This window comes from Babylonia areolata, chromosome 26 (assembly GCF_041734735.1).
Source record: "Babylonia areolata isolate BAREFJ2019XMU chromosome 26, ASM4173473v1, whole genome shotgun sequence".
Classification (NCBI taxonomy): Eukaryota; Metazoa; Mollusca; class Gastropoda; order Neogastropoda; family Buccinidae; genus Babylonia; species Babylonia areolata.
Genome location: NC_134901.1, coordinates 22979858 through 23005043, shown reverse-complemented (window position 1 = coordinate 23005043; position 25186 = coordinate 22979858). Strand labels below are relative to the sequence as shown.

The 25186-nt window shown below is 42.0% G+C and overlaps 1 protein-coding gene across 1 annotated transcript in view; it reads right to left on the bottom strand.

The window, feature by feature from the left end:
• Nucleotides 1–1725: 1725 nt before the first annotated feature.
• Nucleotides 1726–25186, bottom strand: part of LOC143300271 (putative carbonic anhydrase 1) — a 28156-nt gene continuing 4695 nt past the window's right edge. The window contains exons 5-11 of the mRNA XM_076613866.1: nt 22382–22510; nt 21225–21303; nt 11972–12301; nt 10314–10446; nt 8451–8503; nt 7491–7651; nt 1726–1897 (exon numbers count right to left, since the gene is read on the bottom strand). Of these exons, the coding sequence (XP_076469981.1) occupies nt 1775–1897; nt 7491–7651; nt 8451–8503; nt 10314–10446; nt 11972–12301; nt 21225–21303; nt 22382–22510 (1008 nt within the window). The 3' untranslated portion in view covers nt 1726–1774. The remainder of the gene's footprint in view (nt 1898–7490; nt 7652–8450; nt 8504–10313; nt 10447–11971; nt 12302–21224; nt 21304–22381; nt 22511–25186) is intronic.

Below are 25186 nucleotides of genomic sequence, written 5' to 3'. Positions count from 1 at the left end.
GACGACACCCTGCAACGAGATGCAGGGGCGTGCTTGTCCAGTGCTGCCTGAAGGGCAGTGTTGTACTGGTCAGCTGAACAAATGCCTCAAATCAGAGCACTGGTAGCAGAGGCAAACAATCTCTTTGTTTTAAGCATGATTTCTGAATGTATGTTTTGTTATATCCAGCACTTTGAAGCGACACACGGCTGGATTCTTTTTTCTCTCCTTTTTATTTCTTTCTTTCCTTACCCCTATCCCTCTTTTCTACATCCAGGATTCGTTTTTCAGTTCCTGTATGTGCGTGTAAGAGAGAGAGAGAGAGAGAGAGAGAGAGAGAGAGAGAGAGAGAGCGACAGTCAGAGAGAGAGAGACTTGTAAGAGAGAGAGAGAGAGAGAGAAATAGAAAGACAGAGAGACAGAGAGAGACAAAGCGAAAAGAGAGAGAGAGAAAGACAGATAGACAGACAGACACAGACAGAGAGAACAGAACAGAAAGACGGACATGGGAACGACTTATTCAAAGGGAAAGTCAGAAAAGAAGAAAAAGAAGAAGAAATCGAAGAGGGGGAAACAACGTGAAGGCAGGACAGGTGTGCAGAAGGTCTGTCACTGTTGAAGACAACGTTACCATGTGGTCAATGTATGATAGTCAGTCAGTCGTGTCCGCCTATGACCATCAGAACAGCAGAGGAGGAAACTGCTGTCCCAAATATCTGGGCTAGAATTTGATTATAGTGTAGAGTGTCTAGCCCAAGTTACATCCCCCACTCTCTCGGCCAAGAGGGATTTTAGGACAGTTGGCGTTGGGGTGGTTCCCAAAGGCCAGCTAGCCCCCAAGGCTGCAGCACTAAGAGCCAGTGCAATCTTGCCTCCAGGTTTGAGAGTCAAAGTCCTTCACAAAAGATTAAGCTGTAAACGACTTCCCATTGCAATAGAAAAACCACTGATCATACAACATTCACCTTTGCTGTTGTCAACACCAACACTCTAACAACATGCTTTGAATCGAACAAGCCCGCAAAGATCGATTTACCAATACTGCTGCCTTGATGTTATAACGATTCATACGAATCCTAAAAACTCTTTAAACAAATAGTTGGTACCGACCGGTTAAGCTATGTGTAATACAAATAATGGAACGGAGAGGGGGGAGTAGATGTGGAAGGCGGGGGGGATGGGGTGGGGACGAGTAGAAGATTAGAAAAGGCTCAGGGTCCCATGATGTATGACTGATGAGGCAGAGGGTACAAATAAAGGACACTGAGAGAAAAGATGCAGAAACAGATACATTTCCGACTGCAGAAAGAAATGGCATAACAGCAAACTATTCTCAGTGAGATTTCATTTATAATCTCGCGTGCGTGCGTGCGTGCGTACGTGAAAGTGTGTGTGTGTGTGTGTGTGTGTGTGTAATGTGGTTGGAGTTGTTCATTTGAGAAACAGTGGGAGTAGAGAGGACAAACAGGTGGGAAAGTGAGACGGACAGAAAGACAGAGACAGTGAGATAGAGACACAGAGCAAATCCCTCACCTACCACACACACACACACACACAAACACACACACACATATACACACACAAAAACTGTTGAGCATATAGTTATCGTCGACGGCATATACTGTTGCCGAATTTTTATTTATTTATTTTTATTTTTATTATTTTTTTCAGTGGCACTCCCAGCATATATGAATATTGTTGCTGGCGGCAATATGTGCCGAAATATAATTATAAAAATGGGGGGAATGGGGTGGAGAGGGGTATAGGTGGGGTGGGGATGGGGGGAAGAGAAGGGTCAGCAAAAAGGTTCGTTAACCGTGACGACGCGTTTGTTGAGAGGTGCGACGGGACGCACGTTACCGAAAGCTCCCAATCGTACACCTAGGTCCCTTGAACCCAACATCCGTAGCGCCATCAGCTGAAAGGGAAGAAAAAAAAGAAAAGAAAAAAAAGGCAAAGAATTTGACGTATGAAAGTCATTGCTTCCGTTTCCCTTGCTATAATCTACTCACCACTTATAGAGTTGAAGGTCTAATAGCCTTTTGCGGCCATCGGGGGTAAGAGAATTTACATCCACTGTGTCTAGGGCTCGTCGGCACAGGTTGGCGGGGCCCAATCTTCTCTTTCCGCCGTATTAACCCTTCCGAACCGAAGTCAGGACACCCATTCATACATGGGTGGAGTGAGAAAAAAAACAACAACATCGGAGCAAAGTGCCTTTCTAACGGACTCACCACGGCCATGCCGTAACGGGGCCTCGAACTCTGATCATCGGTGTACAGTGAATCAGAAGTCCAATGCCTAACCGATTTTCTGCCGCCGTGCCTACATGGATGCGTCTCATATACACCCATGAATGAATGAGGACTAATATGACCAGATTTTAAAGAGATCTGTTTAAATTACTATTGTAGCAACTAGGTTTTGTTTCACATAATGATTCTTTGTGCTTGTGTAAAGACAGAACGAAGGCAGCAGGCACAGTTTTGGACTGGTCTGGACAAGATGGTATCTTTTAACATGTAATTATTATTGATGAAAAGCTAATCGAGGAACATGACCTGTGTCTTCATCAAGGCATTGGCTAGGTTTGTTTTATTGGAGATTGCTACTGTCCTGACCAGTTTGGTTTTCCTTTATTGAGAAAATACCAATGTCGTAGTCTGACACAGATACACACACTCTCATAATATACAAACACAGACAGTCACATACAAGCACAGGTATTCTGCTAAAGTTTACCACACACACCCACACACACAAAGACACACGCACAGACACATGCACAGACACAGACACACAGAGTCCAGATCTGTCCAGGAGTACTGTGTTGTGTTGTGTTGTGTTGTGTTGTATTGCATTGCACATTATTGCGTTACTTTTTATCACAACAATTTTTTCTGTGTGAAATTCTGGTGCTCTCCCCAGAAAGAGGGCATCAGTCTCTACAGTCCAGCGCCGCTTTTCTTCCCTTATTTTTTTGCGCCTGCAACTGTATGGTATACACTTATGTTTTACTATCAAGTGGATTTCTCTACAGATTTTTGCCAGGGACAACCCTTTTCTTGCCTTGGGTTCTTTTACGTGCGCTAAGTGTATGCTGCACACAAGACCCCGGTTTGTCATCCTCTCATACGAATGACTAGCACCTAGACCAACCACTCTTGTGAAGGTGTGGAGCAAAAAAAACAAAAAACCAAAAAAACAAAACAAAACAAAAACAAAACAAAAAAAAGAAGATAATGACAATGATGATAATAATAACAATAAATCAAAATAAAATAAGATAAAAAGCCGGTCTGTATAATGGAAATCGAACCCCGTGGATGGACACTCGTCACTTCCTTAGTCGCCGGGGCGCCACCACTACCACTACCACCACAATTTTGAGAATTTCACAGTCTTTCAAAGGCATGAAGGAAGAGGAGTAGAAATCATACCATAAATCTAGAGAAATGGTGTAGCAACTCATGTGAACTAACAGGTGTGCGTCTTGAAAAACCTGACGGAATTCACAAAAGCATCATGCTCATCAATCCCTATGTTCACCCAGGAACCTGCACAACAAAAGCGGATTGGGCCTTTTTAGAGGAAATAGAGAATGAATTTGGAGACTCTGTCATCATCTTGGAGACCTTAATGCAAGATCGAAGTAATGGTACCAGCGGAACACCGACCCACAAGGACTAGCACTTGAAGGAATGATAGGGGAAATTCTTCTTAGCCCATTAACAACCACATTCCCAACTCGCCTTGGAACAAGACATGGGGACAGTGACAGTGTTATCGACATCGCTCTAACATCTCCAAAATTCAGAGCAGGAATGAATGCAAAGGCACTTCCACACCAAGGCAGTGATCACCTCCCGGTAGTTTACAGTCTACAGAAACTATCAGATAAACCCTGTATAAAACAGCGTAAAGAGACAACCATCATCGAAAAATTAAGACGCAGACGAAACAAAAGAACGGCGCTGAACCGGAAGCAAACCATTCAGCCCCCGTGGTGGAATACTGACAAAGACAGAGTCTGGATAGTAAAACGTGCGGCTGTCAAACTTTGGCAAAAAAAAAGAACAAAGCCTTCTTTGGACAAAGAAATTGAAACAAAAGTGAAAGAAAAAACAAAACAGTTTGAAGTCATTGCTAAACAGGCCGAAAATGACAAGTGGAAATAGTTTTGCGAGACACTCAGTTTTGACAAAACATTGACAGAGTTCTGGCAATTTTATTGTCACATGGAAGGGAAAACGTGCACAACAACAACCCCAGATACTGATGGAACCAAGCTCAAGACAAATGAAGAAAAAGGATCCGCCCTGCTCAAACGGTTCATACAACAGAGTGATCAAAGAAACTTAGACGAAAAAAAGAAATATGTTGAGGAGTTAAAACCAAAAGCTAACGCAGGCTGGACCTGATGATGAGTTGACAGTAGATCTAAACGAAGCAATAGCAAAATGCCAGAAAGAATCGGCTCCTGGCCCAGACAAAGTTCGCTACTCGGACATCAAGGAGCTATTGGAAGAAGACAGAAGCAAACTTTTCAATCAAAACAGTTTCCACAATGGACATGTGCCGGAAAAGTGGACACACAGCTTCTTAAAACCCACACCAAAACCAGGAAAGGACCATCATAAGGTAAGCGGCTACCGAATCCTAACCATTGCTGGAAAGCTCATGGAACGCATAATAGCCAGGAAACTTGCAAGGGATCTTGAACAGAGGTACATTCTCCCTTCAAATCAAGGTGGTTACAGAACAGGTAAGTCTACATAGGAAAATGCGGCTGCTTTCGCGTGTGAGGTATATGAAGGATTTCAAAGAAAAGAAGAAACACTAGCAGTAGCAATCGACCTTGAAGATGCCTACAATAAAGTCCAGTTTGGGCACCTCAAGAGATGCTACTAAGGTATGGAGTAAGTTTGACACTGACAAGATGGATAGCAGCAGTGCTTCAGGAAAGAACCGTCGCCCTACGCCTCGGAGATTGGATGTGTGCACCATCTAAACTATCCATGGGACTGCCACACGGGTCTCCACTCTCTTCTGTCCTCTGCAACGTCTTCACGAAAGGCCTTGCAGACTAAAACAACAATGGAATAGCTCGGTTGCTTACTTTTGCGGATGATGGCATGGTCTTCAAAACTTCGAAAGATGCTCAAGAAAGAACTAAAGCCGTCCACAAACAAGTCAACAATACCGCTCAATGGTGCAAGGAACCAGGATCTTCCATCAATCCAGCGAAAGCCCAAACGTTGCTGTGCACCCTCAACAACAAAACCGCGAGCAAATCACCACCACCTGTGTCATTCGACGGAATTCAGATCATGAAAACCGAATGCCTACGCTACCTGGGAATACAGTTCGACAGGATGCTGACCTTCAGAAAACATACGGAAAATACTGTTCTCAAATGCAAAAAGGGTCTTTCAGTCTGAAAGGCAATGGCAACCAATGGTACCGAACAACGCCACCTTTCCTGCTGTGTCAATCACTCGTTCTCAGAGTGATCGGCTACGGACTTGGGCTAACAAAAATTAGAAAGAGTTCAAAATGAAGCTATGAGGCTGATCACTGGAACAACAAAAGACACGCCTACGCAAAACATGCGATACCTGCTTGACCTTCTTTCAGTGCAGGCCAGAAAACAAGTTAGAACAGGTTAAGACCTACTTCAGGGCATTTGAAAACCCTCAAAACCCACTGCATGATGCAGTCAAGGAACCAAAAGGCAGCCGTCTAGGACAAGGAAAATCATGGATGGGGCAAGCAGAAGTCACAATCAAGCCAGTATGCCGACTACAAGACCTGAAAGAAACAAAAGAATGGGAGGAAAACCCCCAAAACTTCAATCATCTATTCAACACAGCCATTTCACCCACTCTAGGAAGACATTGTCGGGAATGGCCAGAGAGCAAAACTGATGCAGAAGTGAAGCTACTCATAGAAGAAAACAGTAAAGAAGAGGACATCATCCTTTACACAGATGGCTCAGTCACCAAAGACCAGTTCGGTTGGGGATTCACTGCGAAACAAAATGGAAAAACAATTAGGGAAGAGAATGCTGTCTACAAAGTCACAACCTCCAGCCTAACGATGGAAGTTGAAACTGTGACACATACTCTCCAGTGGCTATCATCTATCCATATGCCTGGAAACCAACATGCCATGAAACGGACTCGATGAACCTCATACAGAAAATTGAAAGCGGAATGGGAAGCCTAGAGTGGCATGAGGCAATGCGCATCTTTCAGATTAAAAAACTTACATGGTCATACTGCCCGGGACATGCAGGTGTTAAGGGAAATGAGCAAGCTGACAGACTTGCTGGTAACGCAAGACAACGAGCGGCCTACATCTAGGAAAATCGGAAATCCCCGGAAAAGTCAAAGAATACAAAAAAGAACATTACAAGGCCATCACACCATCGATCGCCTCAAAGAAATAAAGGCCGAGAGAGGGAGCGGCCGTAAGTTTTGCATGAAATGTAGAGCACGATGCTTTGCAAATCAAACAAATATTGGCATCATTGCCAAACGAACATTGCACAAATTTCACTGTCTCTGGAATCTCTGTGGGCTTTTCCACATACAACAGACTGAGCAACACGCTAGACGCCATGTTCCTGGCATCAGAGATCTTTTCCCACCCCTCTTGCGGCCAATCAGTGGCAGCCTCTGTGTGTGTGTGTGTGTGTGTGTGTGTGTGTGAGAGAGAGAGAGAGAGAGAGAGAGAGAGAGAGTATGGTTGTTTGTGTGCGTGTGTGCGTGCGCGAGTGTGTAAGTGTACACGTATGTCAGGACAGCTCTGTGCACGCGCGCGCGCGCGTGTGTGTGTGTGTGTGTGCGCGCGCGTGTGTAGAGGATCAGGTATGTGTATGTATGCATGTCTGTACTGTGGGAGCAACGGAATATTGGAACGTGCGGGTGTGCATATATATATTTGTATATGTGTGTGTGCGTGTTGGAGGGGGGGTATGGGCGTATGTGTGTGTAATTGTATTAGTAAGTGTGTGTGTGTGTGTGTGTGTGTGTGTGTGTGTGTGTGTGGAGGAGGTGGGGGCGGAATTGTGTGTGCAGTGAAATTTGGGAGATTGTGTGTGTGTGTGTGTGTGTGTGTGTGTGTGTGTGTGTGTGAGTCGGGGCTCGTGTACGCTAATGTGCATGTTTGTGCTTTCATATCTGTAAAACTGCATGTTTGTTGCATATGTTATGCATGTTTGTGTGTGTGTGTGTGTGATGTGTGTCTGCATGTATTGCAATTATTTGCTTATTCATCATCATTGTTGTCTTTTTATCTGGTCTTTATTTATTGTTATTCTTATCATTATCATCATCTTCATTATAATCATCTTTTTTTCTCAAGGCCTGACTAAGCGCGCTGGGTTACGCTGCTTGTCAGATGTGGTGTAGCGTATATGGATTTGTCCGAACGCAGTAACGCCTCTTGAGCTACTGATACTGATACTGATACCACCACCACCACCACCAGGCCAGGGCGTGACTGACCTGTTCCATAGAGATCTTGAGAGGCTGCTTCATGATGATCCAGTTGACGACCTCCGAGCAGGGCGGGGAGGTGAGGGACCCGAAGTACTGGTAGTAGTCCCGCACGCTGGGCAGCAGGAGGCCGGGCTTCAGCTTGATGCGCAGGGACGACGAGTCTTGGCCTGCAAGGCACCATCCACCCATCAGTCACCACAGCACGTTTTGAGCTGAACAGTGGCCGTGATGAGGGTGGTGTTTTGATAATGGTGGTGGTGGTGGTGAATATGGTGTTGGTGGTGATGGCGGTAATGAGGGTGTTGCTGTTGATAATGGTGGTGGTGACGGTGATGATGGTGTTGGTGATGTTGATGGTCTTGGGGTGATGTTGTTGATGATGGTGGCGATGTTGTTGGTGATGAAAGTGCTGGTGGTGATGACGATGGTGGCAGCGGTGATGTTGGTGATTGTGGTGGTGGTGATGATGATGATGATGACGGTGTTGGTGATGTTGTTCATGATGGTGGCGATGTTGTTGATAATGATGGTGATAATATTGGTGGCGGTTGTGGTGATGATGATGATGGTGATGGTGATGTTGATGATAATGGTGGTTGTGCTGATGGTTGTGTTGGTGGTGATGATGATGATGTTGCTGCTGCTGCTGATGTTGATGGTGGTGGTGGTGATGATGATGATGAGGAGGAAATGTAAACTTTTGGTTCGACAAAGACTTGTCAGCTTTGGAAACTTCAGAAATATACGTTAATTTTTAAAGGCAATATGCATAGACGCACACACACGCACACACACTACACACACACAAAAGAACACATGCAGACACACACACACTGAACCATAATTTAGTATGTATAGATGCGCACGCGCGCACCCATACACACGAATGAACACAGGTACAGACAGACAAACACACACACACACACGCACGCATAATCAATCATTTCGATCCACAGTATCGTTTACTTTTGTAAGTACGATGTGCGATCAACTCAGGCGACCGGTAGTAGTGCACCTTTCTGGAAAAGAAAGAAGTTTTAATGTCACATTTTTGAAGACTATCCAACAATTTCCCGTTTCAAACTGTTTGACCAAATGTCTGTCAGTGTTCTAAAACGTGTTCCCATTCGAGTGTCTCAGTTTTATTTGAAGATATTTATACGTACATACACAAGCACTGTGTGTGTGTGTGTGTGTGTGTGTGTGTGTGTGTGTGTGTGTGTGTGTGTGTGTGTGCGCGCGCGCGCGCACAAGCGCGAGCGTGTGTCGTGTCAAGTCAAGTCAAGTCAAAATGATCTTTACTGAGGGTAAAAGAATAAGCTTATACAGCTTTTTTACATCCTGCCCTCATAAAAAAAAGAGAAGAAAATTAATTCCCCCCAAAAAATTATAAAGGAAGAAATGGGGGAAGTGGGGGTCTGGAAAGGATAATATGGAAATAAACAATTACAAGAAACACAAAAATTCTACCGAGAACAAGCACAACAGAAATAATATAAACGTAAATAGCAATAAATGTACATATGATACTGACATGATTACAAAATGCAGTGCGACATTCTTACATCATAAACTTAATTCAGGAAGAAAAGAGAGAGAAAGAACGAGAGAGAAAGATATATATATATATATATATATATATACAAATACACAGACATATATATATACATATAAATATATATATATATATATAGAGAGAGAGAGAGAGAGAGAGAGAACAGACAACCGGATAAAGGTAACAGTCAAGAGATGGAAAAGAGACACAGAGAGTCAGAAGGACATAGAAAGTTTAAGGTTAGAAAGACAGACAGACAAGTATATAGACAGCAGATACAATGATAGTTATATCAAAGCATCAAGCGATCATATTTTTTCCATCAAATATTTCTTGAGTGCTTTTTTGAATGGTTGCTTTCGACATGACTTTAAGGAGGGAGGTAAACCATTCCATATCGTTCCCCCAGAATATGTTAAACTAGATTTATATAAATTGTTTCGGGGTCGTGGAAAAGACAGTTTGTGAGTGTGTCTATTTTCATTCGTAATAAAATTCTGGATTATTTTCTTTATCTTTTATATAATTCTGTAATATTTGTTTACATCACCCTTTCAGGAAGGGCCATGCCCTTTTTTGAATAAAACATCATGTGTGTGTGTGTGTGTGTGTGTGTGTGTGTGAGAGAGAGAGAGAGAGAGAGAGAGAGAGAGAGAGAGAGAGGTGCGGTGATACGGAAACGGATGTTTCATTCAAAAAAGGCCATGGCCCCTCCTGAAAGGATGATGTAAACAAACATTACAGAGGTATAAAAAGAAACAACAACGGAAAAACACCAACATTAACCAGCATTCCTTATTGATAAACAAACATGTAGTCACTCAACTACATATTGTACTTCTATTTTTTGAAAGCTTTGTATAACTGCTAATTGCTTGATAAAGAATTCCTTGGTAGATGATAGTAACATTGATTATGTCAACAGAGAGAGAGAGAGAGAGAGAGAGAGAGTTTAATGTGCTTCGGCCATAGGTATACATTCACATCAGGGTAGCGGGCAAGGGATGGGAGAAGATGGAGTGGGTGATCAACAGTTCATTTACAAACTATGTAGTAACTTTACTTTGAACACAGTATGTACGAACTAAAATTCTTTTTATAATTTTTCCGTAGTGACCAAGTAGAGAGAGAGAGAGAGAGAGAGAGAGAACAAAATATTTGGTTCTGAATCTATTTTTATTTTCATCGAAAATTATCAAGAACACGTACATGATGTACACCACGTGTGCGTGCGTGCGTGTGTGTGTGTGTGTGTGTGTGTGTAGCCTAGGCACCTGCACTGCATTTCATCCCCTTTGGCAGCAGACCACAGGAAGAGCTCTATGAATCTGCGACGTCGGCAGAAACAACGAGTACGTCTTCTGTCGGAGAACCTCTTCACCCGTCCACTCTTCCCGCCGGCTCCTCCTGTCACCACCGTCGTCAGTATCATCGTCAATGTAGTCATCGTTATGAATGAATGAATGATATGGATACTTATATAGCGCCTATCCTCGGTCGGAGACCGAGCTCTAAGTGCTTTACAAACACCGGGTCATTTGCACAATAGGCTGCCTACCTGGGTAGAGCCAACCGACGGCTGCCATTGTGCGCTTATTATTAATTTCTTGTGTCATTCAAACAGATTTCAGGCACGCACACACACTCAGACAGACATGTAACACTTTATGTTTATGACCGTTTCGTTTATTCACCCCGCCATGTAAGCAGCCGCACTCCGCTTTCGGAGTGGGGGGTGGGGGGTATGCTGGGTATGTTCTTGTTTCCATAACCCACCGAACGCCGACATGGATTACAGGATCTTCTGCGTGCGAAAACACACGAAGGGGGTTCAGACACTAGCAGGTCTGCTGACCACCAGGCGCCGTTACCGATATTCGAACCCGAGACTCTCAGATTGAAAGTCCAACGCTTTAACCACTGGGCTATCGCGCCCGGTTATTTCAACCGCCTCTTAAAACTGCCATTGATATAATCACCATTATCACACCATCATATCTATCAAATCATGAAAGTTATTACCAGCACACTGCCATCATTAAATCATCATCATCATGACCATGACCACAACCACTGCAATCATCGTCATAATACTAATCATCATCGTCAATGTCATGATTTGCCACAACCCGTCACTGCTGTCGGTACTCTGTACCACACACTGACGGCATCACAGTCAGCATCAGCAAAAGGTGGAAACAGGTTCATTTTTCTCTCCGCACTTCTCACTTGACATTACTGAAATCACCATGTAAGCCCACCAATAAGAACAAGTAACAACATGAAATCGCGCACACACGCATAGGCCAGCATGCATGTCCTGTTCAGTATCTTCCCGCAGAACATCGTCATTCAGTCTCTTTCCCTTTCATATGTCCCATGTTATTTTCGGCACAACGCTCGGCTTATATCTGAGACTGACATAAACTAACAGCTGGGCCAACACCAAAGTGAGAGCTGTATATTAATGGTTTCTACATTGCAATGGGTCGTCATTTACAGCCTAGTCTAATGTGCAGGACTACGGCTCTCAAACCAGGAGGCAAGATTGCACTAGTTCTGAGTGCTGCAGCCTTGGGGGCTAGTTGGCCTTTGGGGGGTGTAGGGGGCATCACAACGCCGGCTGTCTAAAACCATTTTGGCCGAGAAAGTGGGGATGCTACTTTGGTAAGACACTCTCGACTAACACCAAATTCTAGCCCAGATAAGTCTAGTCGGAACAACAGCCGCCTCCATTGCTATTCTGATGGTCAGTCAGACACGACTGACTATCATACATACATTGCAATTATCACAATTGTCATTGTTATTATCATTATTGAACTGATTCACACCTTTCCATCCTCACACCTAATATATATATATACATATACACATACATAGTTATCTCTCTCTCTCTCTCTCTATATATATATATATATGCCTAATTCACGCGCAAAACTGCCGAGTACAGAACTGCACTTTCCTGCATCTTTGCTGCGCTGTTGATGTCGCCTTTTCCTTTTTCGCAGGTAGATGTCCTCAGGGTCGACAGTGTTGATGCTTTTTTTGTTCTGTTTGGCCAAGATAAAGTAGCTCCGGTGTTTCCCACCACCGTTGTCTTTCTGGAACTTCTTCCGAAGGAAGGCGATCCCGGTCCACTGCTTTAAGACCTTGGGGCCTGGGCAGAAGTGGAAACCGCCCATGTAGTGTTCCATTGCGTCGTCGTCAGTTTGCGGCTTGGGCTTCCGCGGTTTGCACAGCCTTTTGAAGGGGCAGATCCCTGGGTGATGAAAACTGAGTTTCAAGTCTTTCGTAGGTAAGAAAGAATAGAAAAAGGAGGGGTGGGTGGGGTGATGTGGTGGGGGAGTGTGTGTATGTGTGTATGGGTGAGAGTGGTCGGGGTAGGGAGTGTGTGTGTGTGTGTGTGTGTGTGTGTGTGTGTGTGTGTGTGTGTGTATGAGGGAAAGACAAGGCAAGACAATGGTTTATTTGTAAGGCGTCTGGCCCATAACAAAGGAGTGGGCCACTAACAAAAATATTACACGAGAGTCAAGGCCTTCAAGACTCACTTGTGATACACTTTAAAAAATATAAACGTTGAAATGTGTTCTGTATTTGTTATTATAAAGCTTCGGGTTAAAAGAAAAAGAAGGAAAAAAAAGTCCTAACGGCAGATTCGAACCCCACGTGTTCGTGTGACAAGAAACTGTCTTACCCATTACACTATCGTGGCTCCTTAACTGACGTTCAAAAATATAATATTTAAACATGTGTTTTTAAAGGGCGATAAATTGATTGCGGTATTCGCAGTGAGTACGCTGTTTAAATCATATTATTCTGGTGTATCTTGGGCATTAAAAAAATCTTTGAAGGCAATTAAAAATTCTTTTAAAGTCCGCGGTAAAGGAGACGTGGCGATCGCCGCTATCACACTGCAACATTTAGCCGTTTTCTGTGGATCTAGATAGATGTACAAGTTTAGTTACACCCGGTTGACATGTTCGATTCAATTTCTCTTTTATGTTTATTCTAGTTTTATAGTTTTAAGGTTAATATGAAAATGGAGTATTTTGTTAAACTAATAACATGTAGAGCCAAGTACAAGTACTTCTAAACGTCGTATGAAGTGAAAAGGACTTCATTTTGAGAAAAGTCAAGACTGGATATTTTTACGTTTCATCAATTCGAGGGTATTAAGTCTCATGATTTACTATTTTTAACTGTGAATTCCGACTGATTCTGTGGATATTTTTATGGCAGTTTGGGGCATAATCCAGTAAGTGATGAGGTGTTCACAAATCTCTCTCTGAATAAATATTTAACGGTCCCATTCTCCAACTTTCCATCACATGTTATCGTGTAATGTCTATTGAATATAGGATTGAACGGGCAGGTCAACAACTTGAAACAAAATGGCGTCGTTCGCGTTCGCGAAGAATATGAGCACGCGCTTTGAATATGTATAAATATGTGTACACAATTGATTTTTGCCCATGACCTTCAGGACTCAGCCAATAGATCTTTTAAGTCCACTCGTCCTATTGATTTTAGTATTTTCCGAAAAAGACCACTTAGGCGAATGAACATAGTGAAAGCCCTGTACAATGAGAGTAAAAAACACAAGCTTTTTATGAATTGAGTATAATTTCAAAATGTAATGTTTAAGATGAGAAAGATCAGTTTAAAGCAAATTAAGCCCCCTAATATTAATTACAGATTAATTTCCCTGTTTTACTATCTGCACCAAAGACATGCAAAATAAATATAACTCCCATGCTTAGCAAAAGAAGTTCCTGTTTTGAACAAAAAAATGATAAAAATGACTGCTCTTGTTGTTGTGTCAGAATATCAGATCAAAGTGCCAAATTTAGAGAAAAAAAACCAACAACAGTAAATTCAGTTTGCATATAATTTGGCTTCTTTTAAAATTTCTTTTGGTGCCCATCCTAGAGTTGCAATATTGTTTCAAACAAGATGATTGGAAGGAACTGAAATTTTCCTATTTTTATGCCAAATGTGGTGTCAACTGACAAACTATTTGCAGAGAAAATGGCAATGCTAAAGTTTACCATGGACACACAGACACACACACACTCACAGACAACAGAACACCGGGTTAAAACAGACTCACTTTGTTTACACAAGTGAGTCAAAAATGAATTAAATAGTGTGAACAGTATATCAATGCGCACGTGACTCTCTCTCTCTCTCTCTCTCTCTCACACACATTTACACATACATACATACATTATCTCTCTCTCTCCCTCCTCTCCCCTCCCTCAAACACATGCACGTGCATTAAACACGCCCACACACACGCTCGCGCGCCTAACACACAGGTCCAGCGACACACATCTGGATAAAGTGAAATGCAAAAAATGAAGCTGACAAGCTGACAAAACTTACAAAAATCAGTTACAAAATGCAAGAATCGATAAAAAAAGAAAAAAAGTTGATTGATACACCACAGTGCAACAAAATGCATACCCACACTCATCCACTCGTGTCCAATTTCAAAAGCTCTGCTCTCCCACCAAAAGCTTTGCATACAAAAAACAACTTCGCAACTAAGCATTCCGACACACAGGACATCAAATCGGCAAATTTGAACAAGGTTGGGTTTCTGTAATATTTAGCAGGTAAATGTTCTTCTCTTAAGAGTCTGATAAAATGGACAAACCAAAAGAAAGTGATATTCTGTTTCAGGGGCTGTGTGACAAAAAGTACATATTCTCTTATCACTAGGAATAGGGTTATACTGTAAAAAGCGACAATTTAAATCTGACATACCGATTCGAAATCGTGAAAATAGACCACATACAAAAAAGTTTTTCACGACCAGTAAGTACTGAGATGTAAGTGATCTGTTGTAAACAGTATACACACTATAGAATTCATTTGACAGCAGTGAAGAATGCCAACTTTGCTTTGCGCAATCAATTAAACGTTACTAAAAAACAACGAATAAACAAACATTCATTTCCAATACCTTGTGCCTCCAATACATAACCAAAGCCGTACATGTACAAAACAATTATAATACTACCATGTGACATAATGTTTGTGTTTGCAGATGTAGTAACATATTGTATGCTTTCTTGGGGAACCGATCATTGTTTAATTTTACTAGACATAACCAAAACTTAATATTTAACATAAGTCATCATATTGAGTGGAAAAACTACCAGTTTCACCATAAACCAAATGTCTATAGGAGCTTTTGATTGTACGCCTAAACTTTTTTTAAAGCGAAAAGATGTACATCTTCGATTAATTCTAGATTTTTTGTAATTCCCCGTATTTCAGCACCATACGTCAACACAGGTTGTATCTGACAGTCAAACATAAAAAAAGTTACCATAGGAATGTTCTCCAATCGCCCAAGGTGTTCTTATGATAGCAACGACTCCTTTTCTGGACACGACTTGCAAGATTTTCTAATGTTGCTGTAAAACTATTCCGGATTGACAAAAAATACAAACGTTCTTAAGTACTTACAGTTTTCAAACGATCATTTCCACAGAACCATCTTTCGTTCGCACAAGGTAAACATTACCACATTAGATTTATCAAGTCGCTTTGCTGTGTCACACAATATATTCAGCTGAGTTTGAAGACCGACTGGGCTATTAGATAGTAGAGCTACATTATCAGCAAAAAGTAAGATCAAGAGCTGGACAAAATCAGGAGAAAGCTGGATGCCATGCATGCCACCCGCAAGCACATCTGAGGTCAATTCATTAATAAATAAAGAAAAAACGTAATGGAGAACATACTTCACCTTATATGAGGCCACGAGGACACATAAAACTGTCTGTGAAGTCACCACCAACTCGTACTTTTGCTCTAACTATTTCGTACATACTTTTCAGAGCCTGCAGTATTTTACCGCGGACCTTTTAAATCATTTTTTTTTTAATCACCCATAATTTACTCCTCGAAACACTGTCAATAGCTTTTTTAAAATCAATAGATGCGACATATAGTTTTCTGCGTCTAAGTAACTGCTTTTGTACCACTGCATAAAATGTAAACACGTGGTCAGTTGAACTGTGTTCTGCTCTAAACCCCGCCTGCTCTTCCCCAATCAGACCATGCACATCAATCCAATTACTGATACGCTTGTTCAGAACAAAACTGTATATCTTGCTACGTATATTCAAAAGTGAAATGCCTCGAAAATTATCTGGATTACTTGCGTCGCCCTTTTTGTGTAGGGGCTGCATGACTGCAAGAAACTATTCTTGAGGAGGAAACAAACCATTGTCAAATATGTAATTGAAGTATTTAACAAGGAAATGCACAATGCAGTCTACATTGTTTTTGTAAAATTCGCCAATGATGCCATCAGGACCTGCCGCTTTATTGCTTTTCCGAGCTCTGATCGCAATCCGTATTTCAGACTCGGAGATACTACAGTTCAGCAAATCATGAGATGGTGCGTTAACATACATTACAGCAGGTTCAGTAATGGGTTCATTTACATCAAGGGAGTCAGAACTAAACACAGCTTTGAAATGGTTAAACCACTGCTCCTTTGAAATACTGGACTGACAAGATGAGCGCGTTCTGACTGAACGAATGGTGTTCCAAAATTTCTTTGAGTCATTCAAATTGTTTCGTAAAATCATGAATAAAATTGACTTTATAATTCCGTTTCTTTCGTCTTAGTAACTCCCTGTATTCACGTATTTTTTGTATGTAATTCAGTCTGACTTCTCTGTTTGATCTGTTCAACTTTCTCAAATGTTGTCTTGATACTGTTCTACTCTGCCTGCATTCCAAGTCATTCCAAACTCGTCTCTTATCAGCCTCGATAAAAACAGTTTTCAACATACATTCACCAGCAACTTCAAAACATTCATTAAATTTTGCAAGAGCAAGATCAATATCACATTCAATATAGTGTGAAGCTTCACCAGTAAGAGCAGCGATATGGTCTGAACACATAATATCACAATATAAATCACTTTTCTCAGGGTCCCATTAATATTTGGAAAAAGAAAAAAAGATGACTGATTGTAAGAAGCAGCATCAGTCTGGAACTGAGCACATGAAAGTCACAACTCGACAGCTGCGTGCTTGGATTCAACCATAGGTAAAAGTTTGAACTGCTACACTTAGCAAACAATGAGAAATGACGACGAAAGCTACGCAAGTGAGTAGTCTTCTTTGACTGAGAGATCGGTTTAACTTGGTAGTCATTATGACAAAACATCGATCACACTGCAACCATTTGAGGACACATATGTAAATTCACTCGAAAAATTGAATTGTTTAAGGCCACTGACAATGGACAAGCGGAATTTATCACAAACATTTAGCAAGTATCTTCCAAATGGATTAATTACGTCATCCTTTGATAACCTCGCATTGTAACCAACGTCGTCATCAACACATTCATTCGTATTGTCGATGTCAAATATGTCATCAATGGGATCACTGGATATATGGATTCCTGGAAGCGGTTCTTGAATTAAGGTCGCCACACACGATAATGGGTACCTCACCATAACAGCTATTAATATCCAGCATGCAGTCTTCCAGCATCGTTACACCATTATAAATATCAGTATCTTCGTAACATTTTGACTTCTCAGGTGGTAAGTACGCACCAGTTAATACACAGTCCTTCTCCAGACAAAACAATGTGCTTGAAATTTTTAGAGCAATAATGTTGTCTAACTCTGGAGGCACTTTCTCTACGTATTTACTCAAATCTCTGATCAGAACTACTATGTCACCACACAGACGACCATGCATACTGTCTGAGACTTTCACTCCGGGGCAAACAAAAATATCATGGGTAGGGAATAGAGTTTTGGTGAATGAATCAGTAAATGTTTCAACCAGTAATGCAAAATGGTATTTGCCTATCCAAGATGCAATGTCTAATTCATTTAACATTGACCACAAACCTTCTACATAAAGGGTACAAAAGGATACTGAAGAAAGAGACTTCAGAGAGCATTCATTCGCCTTAATATTACTCACCTCAAAATCATTATCACAAAAATGATCTGTTTCTGGGCTTTGGCCTCACTCTCAGCTTTCTACATTACTGATTGTACTGTTCACTGTGGGTTCACTTGGAATGTTATTGACAGCAGTGCTTGATCTGGTCCACTTGTCCGTTATCTTGCTCTGCCTGGCAAAGGACTGTAACCGGGTCATCCGTGGCGAGTCCTGCCCCACTCGCGATGCCTCATGGTCACTGGGGCTTCGGCGACCACGTCCTCTTCTGTGACCACGGTTACCCATGCTGAAACCCGGGGGAGGTACATCCTGGATCGGTGTCGCGGGTGGTGAGCCTCGTCCGAACCCGGCCGGCCTCTGAACCCTCAGAGTGTTGCCTGGATCCTGCCTGCCACCCGTTTCTGAGTCACTCCCCTTTCTCCAGCAGTCCGTTTGATACAGAGGATCATCGTGTTTCTCACGGACACGGTCAGTGCTTGGCCCACCTTAAGCTGCGACGTCATCAGATTCAGCGACTGACTGGGAATCGGGGATATTCTCCGGGTTGTCGTCACTGATAGCTTCAGCAACTTCGGTCAGTTCAGTTGACACTGGCACTGCGGCAGTTGCTGTTGCTGTCTCGCCCGTCCTATGTGCTTCAGCCTGCCTCCCATTGCGGACTGACTGGGTCAGGTTAGTGACACCACGTGCTGTTCTTGCTGCTGCTTACCATCCACATAACGCAGAGCTTCACGCTGAGGCCTCCGGTTGCTATCACTATGGTCACCAGTGACGTAGTGCTGACCCCTGTGTTGATCGCGGGTTGAATGAAGACGGTGGGCTTCAGTGTGAGAATCCTGCACAACCAGCCTCCCGTTGAAGTTGAAAGCACATCTTCCTTCACGTCTGTGATTTGCAATAGTGTCCCTCTGGTGCTCCGTCAGGTCAGCGGCGACACGCGCACATTCGCTGTTCCGCATCAACTCTCTGCCATCCTTATCTCGTAGGACCAGCATAAGGTCAGACTGCCTAACGAACTTGACAAACGCTGGACGGTAGTTCGATGAAACAATTTGCTTCCCATGCCGATGAACACTTTCAATGTCTCTGCCACACTTCTTCTGTGGATAGTGATGGTTGAGCAGCCGCACAACAACGTCATGCAAAGTACTTGCTTCGTCGACTACTTTCAGTCTATGAAACAGAAGACCTCCAACTGCTCGCGTCGCTCGACTGTATCCTCCAACATCTTCAGTCTGGTCTGCAGGTTGTCTTGCTTCATCCTCATGTTGTTCAGCTGGTCTGCATTACGTCTGATGGAGCCTTCCATGCCCTGTAACTGCTGGCGAAAATCTGCTGGCAGTTCGTTGTCAGGTTTTGCTCTAGTGTCTGGAAGCAGTGCTCAAAGTTCATGTTCATAAAGAGAATTCTGTCTAGCTTCTCATCGCGTGCCATAGGTTGCTGCGGAAAACAACGCTCCATCATCTGCTGCCGAGGATAGGAAGGGAAACTGGAGTCCACAGGACCCGGGTTTGACTCCACGTCACCACACAGTAGTAACAATATCAGTGCCAAAGACGCAAGGGAAAAGGTCAGGGTTCGCCTACAAACAAACCAGCCTCAGTCGATACTTAAAACATCTGGTGAAGCTTGCTGCTTTTTTGTACAACAGCCAGATCAAAGGTCCATGTAAAAATACCGGTTCTCACCCGGTGATCAATGGCACAAGATGGTCGAATGCGACTGACAACAGGTGGTATGACAATTCCTTATGAGAAAGAGAGAGAGAGAGAGAGAGAGAGAGAGAGAGAGAGAGAGAGAGAGAGAGAGACGAAACTTTATCTTACTTTATTTTATTTCACCAGGGTAATGAGATAAGCAAGTACACATGCTTTTTTTCCACCCAGCCCTGAACATAAAAAAACCCAAACAAAAAAGTCCATGAGAGAGAGAGAGAGAAAGAGAGAGAGAGAAAGAGAGTGCGTGTGTTTGTGTGTGCGTGCGTGTGTGTGTGTGTGTGTGTGTGTGTGTGTGTGTGTGTGTGTGTGTGTGTGTGCGCGCGTGAGCGTACGTGTGTTTTATTTACTTTACGTTTAGATTTTATGGTTCATATTTCCCCTATTCATAAGTGCGTCGGGTTGGCGAGTGTCGTGTGTGTTAAGCCTTTGGATGCACATGTAATTTCAGTGTGTGTGTGTATTTGTGTGTGTGTGTGTGTGTGTGTGTGTGTGTGTGTGTGTGTGCGCGTGAGCGTACGTGTGTTTTATTTACTTTACATTTAAATTTTATGGTTCATACTTTCCCCTATTCATAAGTGCGTCGGGTTGGTGAGTGTCGTGTGTGTTGAGCCTTTGGATGCACATGTAATTTCAGTGTGTGTGTGTATTTGTGTGTGTGTGTGTGTGTGTGTGTGTGTGTGTGTGTGTGTGTGTGTGTGTGTGTGTGTGTGTGTGCGCGCGCGTATGTGTCCGTGCGCCAACGTGCTTGAAATAATGCTTGAAAATGAAACTAACCCATGTGAAAAAGTTGTTGCATCAGATAATTCAAAGACGAGAGAGAGAGAGAGAGAGAGAGAGAGAGAGAGAGAGAGAGAGAGAGAGAGAGAGAGAAAACAAGAATAAGAACAACTGTTTTATATATGAAAGGCTTTCGGTCAAAGGTGATAACATATAAACAAAATGGACGTGGACATGAAATATCAAAATAAAATATTTCAGAAAAAATATATATCGACCCACATAATCAGTATTGTTGTACATTACTGATTTTGTTTAATGGCTTTACAAACTGGACATGAATTTTCACCTGGTTCTTCTGTCATATACCAATGTTTGTGATTCATTAAACGAAAGAAAACAAAACAAAAAGAAAAGGTACAAATAGAAAGAAGAGAAGAACAAAATGTAAATGAAAAGGGGAAAGATGAGAAGAAATGAGCAAGAGGATGAAGAAAAAGACAAAGAAATACAAAATAAACAAAGATGAAATAAAAGATGGGAAAAAACATCAATTTGGTGAAATTAGCATCTTATCTAAAAAAATGAAAAATAAATCGAGTAATAACGAAAAAAAAAAAAAAAAAAAAATCAAAACCAAACACAGGTCTCTAACAATGGAAAAAAACAACAACAAATAAATCGACTTGCTAAAACCGAAATAATATGTTAAAAATCTGATAAAACTGAAAACTGAAAGACGATATTTAAAAGAAATATTAACGAATATCAGCTCTCTTTGACTTCACTTACTTGTAGACTGACTGATAATTTTGAGATGGTATTCTGAGAGAAAGGCGTTCAGTTCAGTGTTCGTTTCTCCTTCAGAAATCTGCATCAAATCAAACCACCAACTACATAAAGTGATGACAGAGTCATCGGATGTGCGTGTGACGGCAAACCGATTTCAAGGGAGAACGGACATGCTGAAGCAACAAACACTCTCTTTATTCAACGATACTGCTGGAGGCAACACTAGTTAAAATGCTATAATTGTATATAATATGTGCTTTACGCACACACACACACACACTCTCTCTCTCTCTCTCAACCTTCCCCTTTCATTCAAGCAGACTACCACTAACTTAGAAATAACGTAAAATTGACCACGCACTTCATGTTCAAGAACAATACAAATCACTGAAACATAAACCTAAAAAAAGAACGAAAAAAAGCAAGAACAACAACAAAAAAGCTGCACAACAATGGTCTAAATGGGTCAACTATTGGAAAGATCCGGGCTGTGTGGAGTGTGGAAAATGTCCCCTTAGATAAGTCCAGCTGGACTAGGTCTCACAATTAGCCTACACGTCCAACCAGATTAGGAACAACAGAACCAGATCCAACCAGCACAGTTCCAACAGGTGGTCTAGATCAGCGATGTCATTAGCGCTAACTTTTGCATAACGTTGATTAAAAGTATTTTCTTATGTCTCCGCTAATTCCGACACTTGTAGGGAAAACCCCTGACGCTAAACAAACGTAATGCTGCCGAGACCGCCAATGGAACACACCACTTCCTGGTTCAGTTGGAACTTAGTGTTACTTTGGATCTAGTCTACTTGTTCCTGATCTGGCTTGTGACATGCTATTGAGAGACCAGTTTAGACCAACCGGACTGATGTAGGTGGACAGACATAGCCCATACTTCATCAGTTTGGTTGTAATCCAGCCAGATGTTAATCCAGCCGGATGTTATCCTTTGCTACCCAAATTGAGCATCAGTATTATTGTTTTTTCGTTATTGCTGTTGTTGTTTTTAATTAAAATGATTATGTTTCAGTGGTTTGTATCGTGCCTGGATATGATGTTCGATTTTTTTTGTTTATCTTAACACTGCATAAATCGCTTCTGCAATGCAGTCTAGTGCCCGGTATGGTAGCAACGGTGAAGGAGAGACACTTAGTCACCGACAAAAAGATGGCGATGATGGTGATGCCCAGTGGTGTCTGGGATGCACAGCGCATGTTGATTTTGGAGGGATGTTCGCCCACCTTGGAAGGCTTCCAAAAATCACGTCGCACGTGCACCAGCTGAAGCTATCAACACAACAAAAGAAGACTTTGTAAGATTAGGTGTTTTTTGTGTTTTTTTCAATTAAGGATAATGTCTGTGACAAACCGTCTGTTGTTCTTGCACACCAGAGAGTGGACATATCTAAGTTTCGGGCTTGCTGGTCTGGTAATGTAATGTTAGTGTGTGTGTGTGTGTGTGTGTGTGTGTGTGTGTGTGTGTGAGTGAGTGAGTGAGTGAGTGAGTGAGTGTGTGTGTGTGTGTGTGTGTGTGTGTGTGTGTGTGTGTGTGTGTGTGTGTGTGTGAAAACAAAGAAAAAATTCACGAGTATATGTGAATGTTCTCGTATTCTAATCAACAAAAAATAGTACGTCGAAATATTCTCTGTTCCCAAACTCTTCACACACACGCACACAAACACACACACAGTCAGCAAGGCCGAGAGGGTTACCGTGCACCCCGACCCCCCTGACCACCCCCCACCTCCCAGGAATGATGTAGGCTAGTCTTAAATTCTTCTTCGGGGTCTGCTGAACTCATTTTTACATGTTTTCAAGTAAAAAAAAAAAAAGAAAAAAAAAGGGACGCATTCAGAGTTACTGCCCTTGGCACAAGGGTACCCTCTCGCGCCCCGGTCAATGAAATTAAAACAAGCTCAACTTCAAACCCCCATAAATCATATTTACACAAATCTAATCACCGCATATTATATGTTTTCTTTTTCAGTTCGGTCTTTTCTATATGAACAAATATTTAGAACGGAAATATCTTCATTCATTCATTCACAAATAAGGCTTGTATTGGCCTACTATCAAATCTTCGACGAAATGCCTTAAAATTGTCCTGTAGTTTTATTTCATCACTTCAGTATCATTCTTTTCGAAATCATTTTTATACAGAGACCTGCAGGGATCTTCTAGGAATCATTTCGATACACTTGGATGAATATTTGACCATTTGGGGAGTCACACTGGTCGAGTTACTTCCCCTACCCCCAAAATGTTATTTTGCCAGGAATCGCCTTCGAGTCGCAAAATCGTGTGGTTTCTATGGCTAACATTTACATATGTCATGTTCCCCTTCTTCAAAATATAATAAATATTATTCTGAAGGATTTTTGTTCAAAATACATTGTATATATCGTGCAAATAAGCGATATTAGCCAGGAAAATGAAGTTTACCAACCGAGCACCTACCACCTCCCCCCTAACACTCAAAAGAATAAAGCAGACTGGTTTTAAACGTATTTCGAGTGCTCTGTGTGATGATTTCACAATTGTTTCCCACATGAAGCCACACGATTTAGCATCTTGGGGGTAACTGTGAGGCCATCGTGGAGCCAACCTGATGTTTTTTGATGTCACAAAATTTTGTCTGAGTCTCCTATCTTCAAACAGCAAAAATTTCAAGAATGTAAGTTTAGGGGGGCGATAATTTCAAATTTGCTCTTGTTTGCTGTTGATGATTAACTAGTGGACAATTTTTGGTATCATGATTTCACATGTACATTTATCCTGTGTACCTGTTAAAGTGAGCCTGGTTATGGTAAAAGAATAGAGTAGAGACGGCGTCAAGAAAGAGCAAATATGAAACAATCTCCCATCAAAGGTTGAGGAACTCCCAGACTTCATTACAAATGTTGAAGAATCAACTGGAGAGCCTTTGGTCTGTATTTCTAATAAAAACGGCTGCAGTTTCAGTTGGAAAAACGTCAAGATATAGTTAGATGGTGACTGCTGGAACCTGCAGACTTCCTGTATCGCATGGACATGTCTACAAATTGTATGATCTAAGCCCACAGCATGGAGATTGCTATAAAACGCTTAAGAATTAACAAAAAAACCCATCTTTGATGATGAAATTGTTCCAACAGCAGCCAAAAACGTTTAGACATTCCTCCGAGACATTGGAGAAAGCATTTTGCAAGTCCTGATGCCCTATGTCCAGTTTTTATAACAAGTTTTCTTTTGTGCTTCTCTGCTGAAAGAAAATGCACTCTTGCTTGCAAAATGATTTCTCCGATGTCCCGGAGGAATGCCTGTTTTGGGCTGCTTTTGAACAATTTCATCATCAAAGTGATTTTCTTTGTTTATTCTGAAGCGTTTTATAGCAATCTCCTATGCTATGGGCTTAGGTCCTTATAGACTTGCAGATATGTCCATGTGCTACAGGAAGTCTGCAGGTTCCAGCAGTCACCGTCTAAATATATTTTGACTGACGCTTCCCTAACTGAAACTGCAGCCGTTTGCATTAGAAATACAGACCAAAGGCTCTCCGGTCGATTCTTCAATATTTATAATGAAGTTTACCCACCGAGCGCCTACCACCTTCCCCTAACACTCACACGAATAAAGCAGACTGGTTTTAGGTAGTGGAAGCAACTCGACCAGTGTGGCTCCCCAAATGGTCAAATGGTCAACCAAACGTATCGAAATAATTCCTAGAAGATCCCTGCAGATCTCTGTATAAAGATGATTCGAAAAGAATGATATTGAAGTGATGGAATAAAACTACAGGGCAGTTTTACGTTAACTCGTCGAAGATTTGATAGTAGGCCAATACAAGCCTTATTTGGGAATGAATGAAAAAGAAAACATACAATATATGGTGATTTTATTTATTTATTTAATATGATTTGTGGGGGTTTGAAGTTGAGCTTGTCTTAATTTGACCGGGGCGCGAGAGGGTACCCTTGTGCCAAG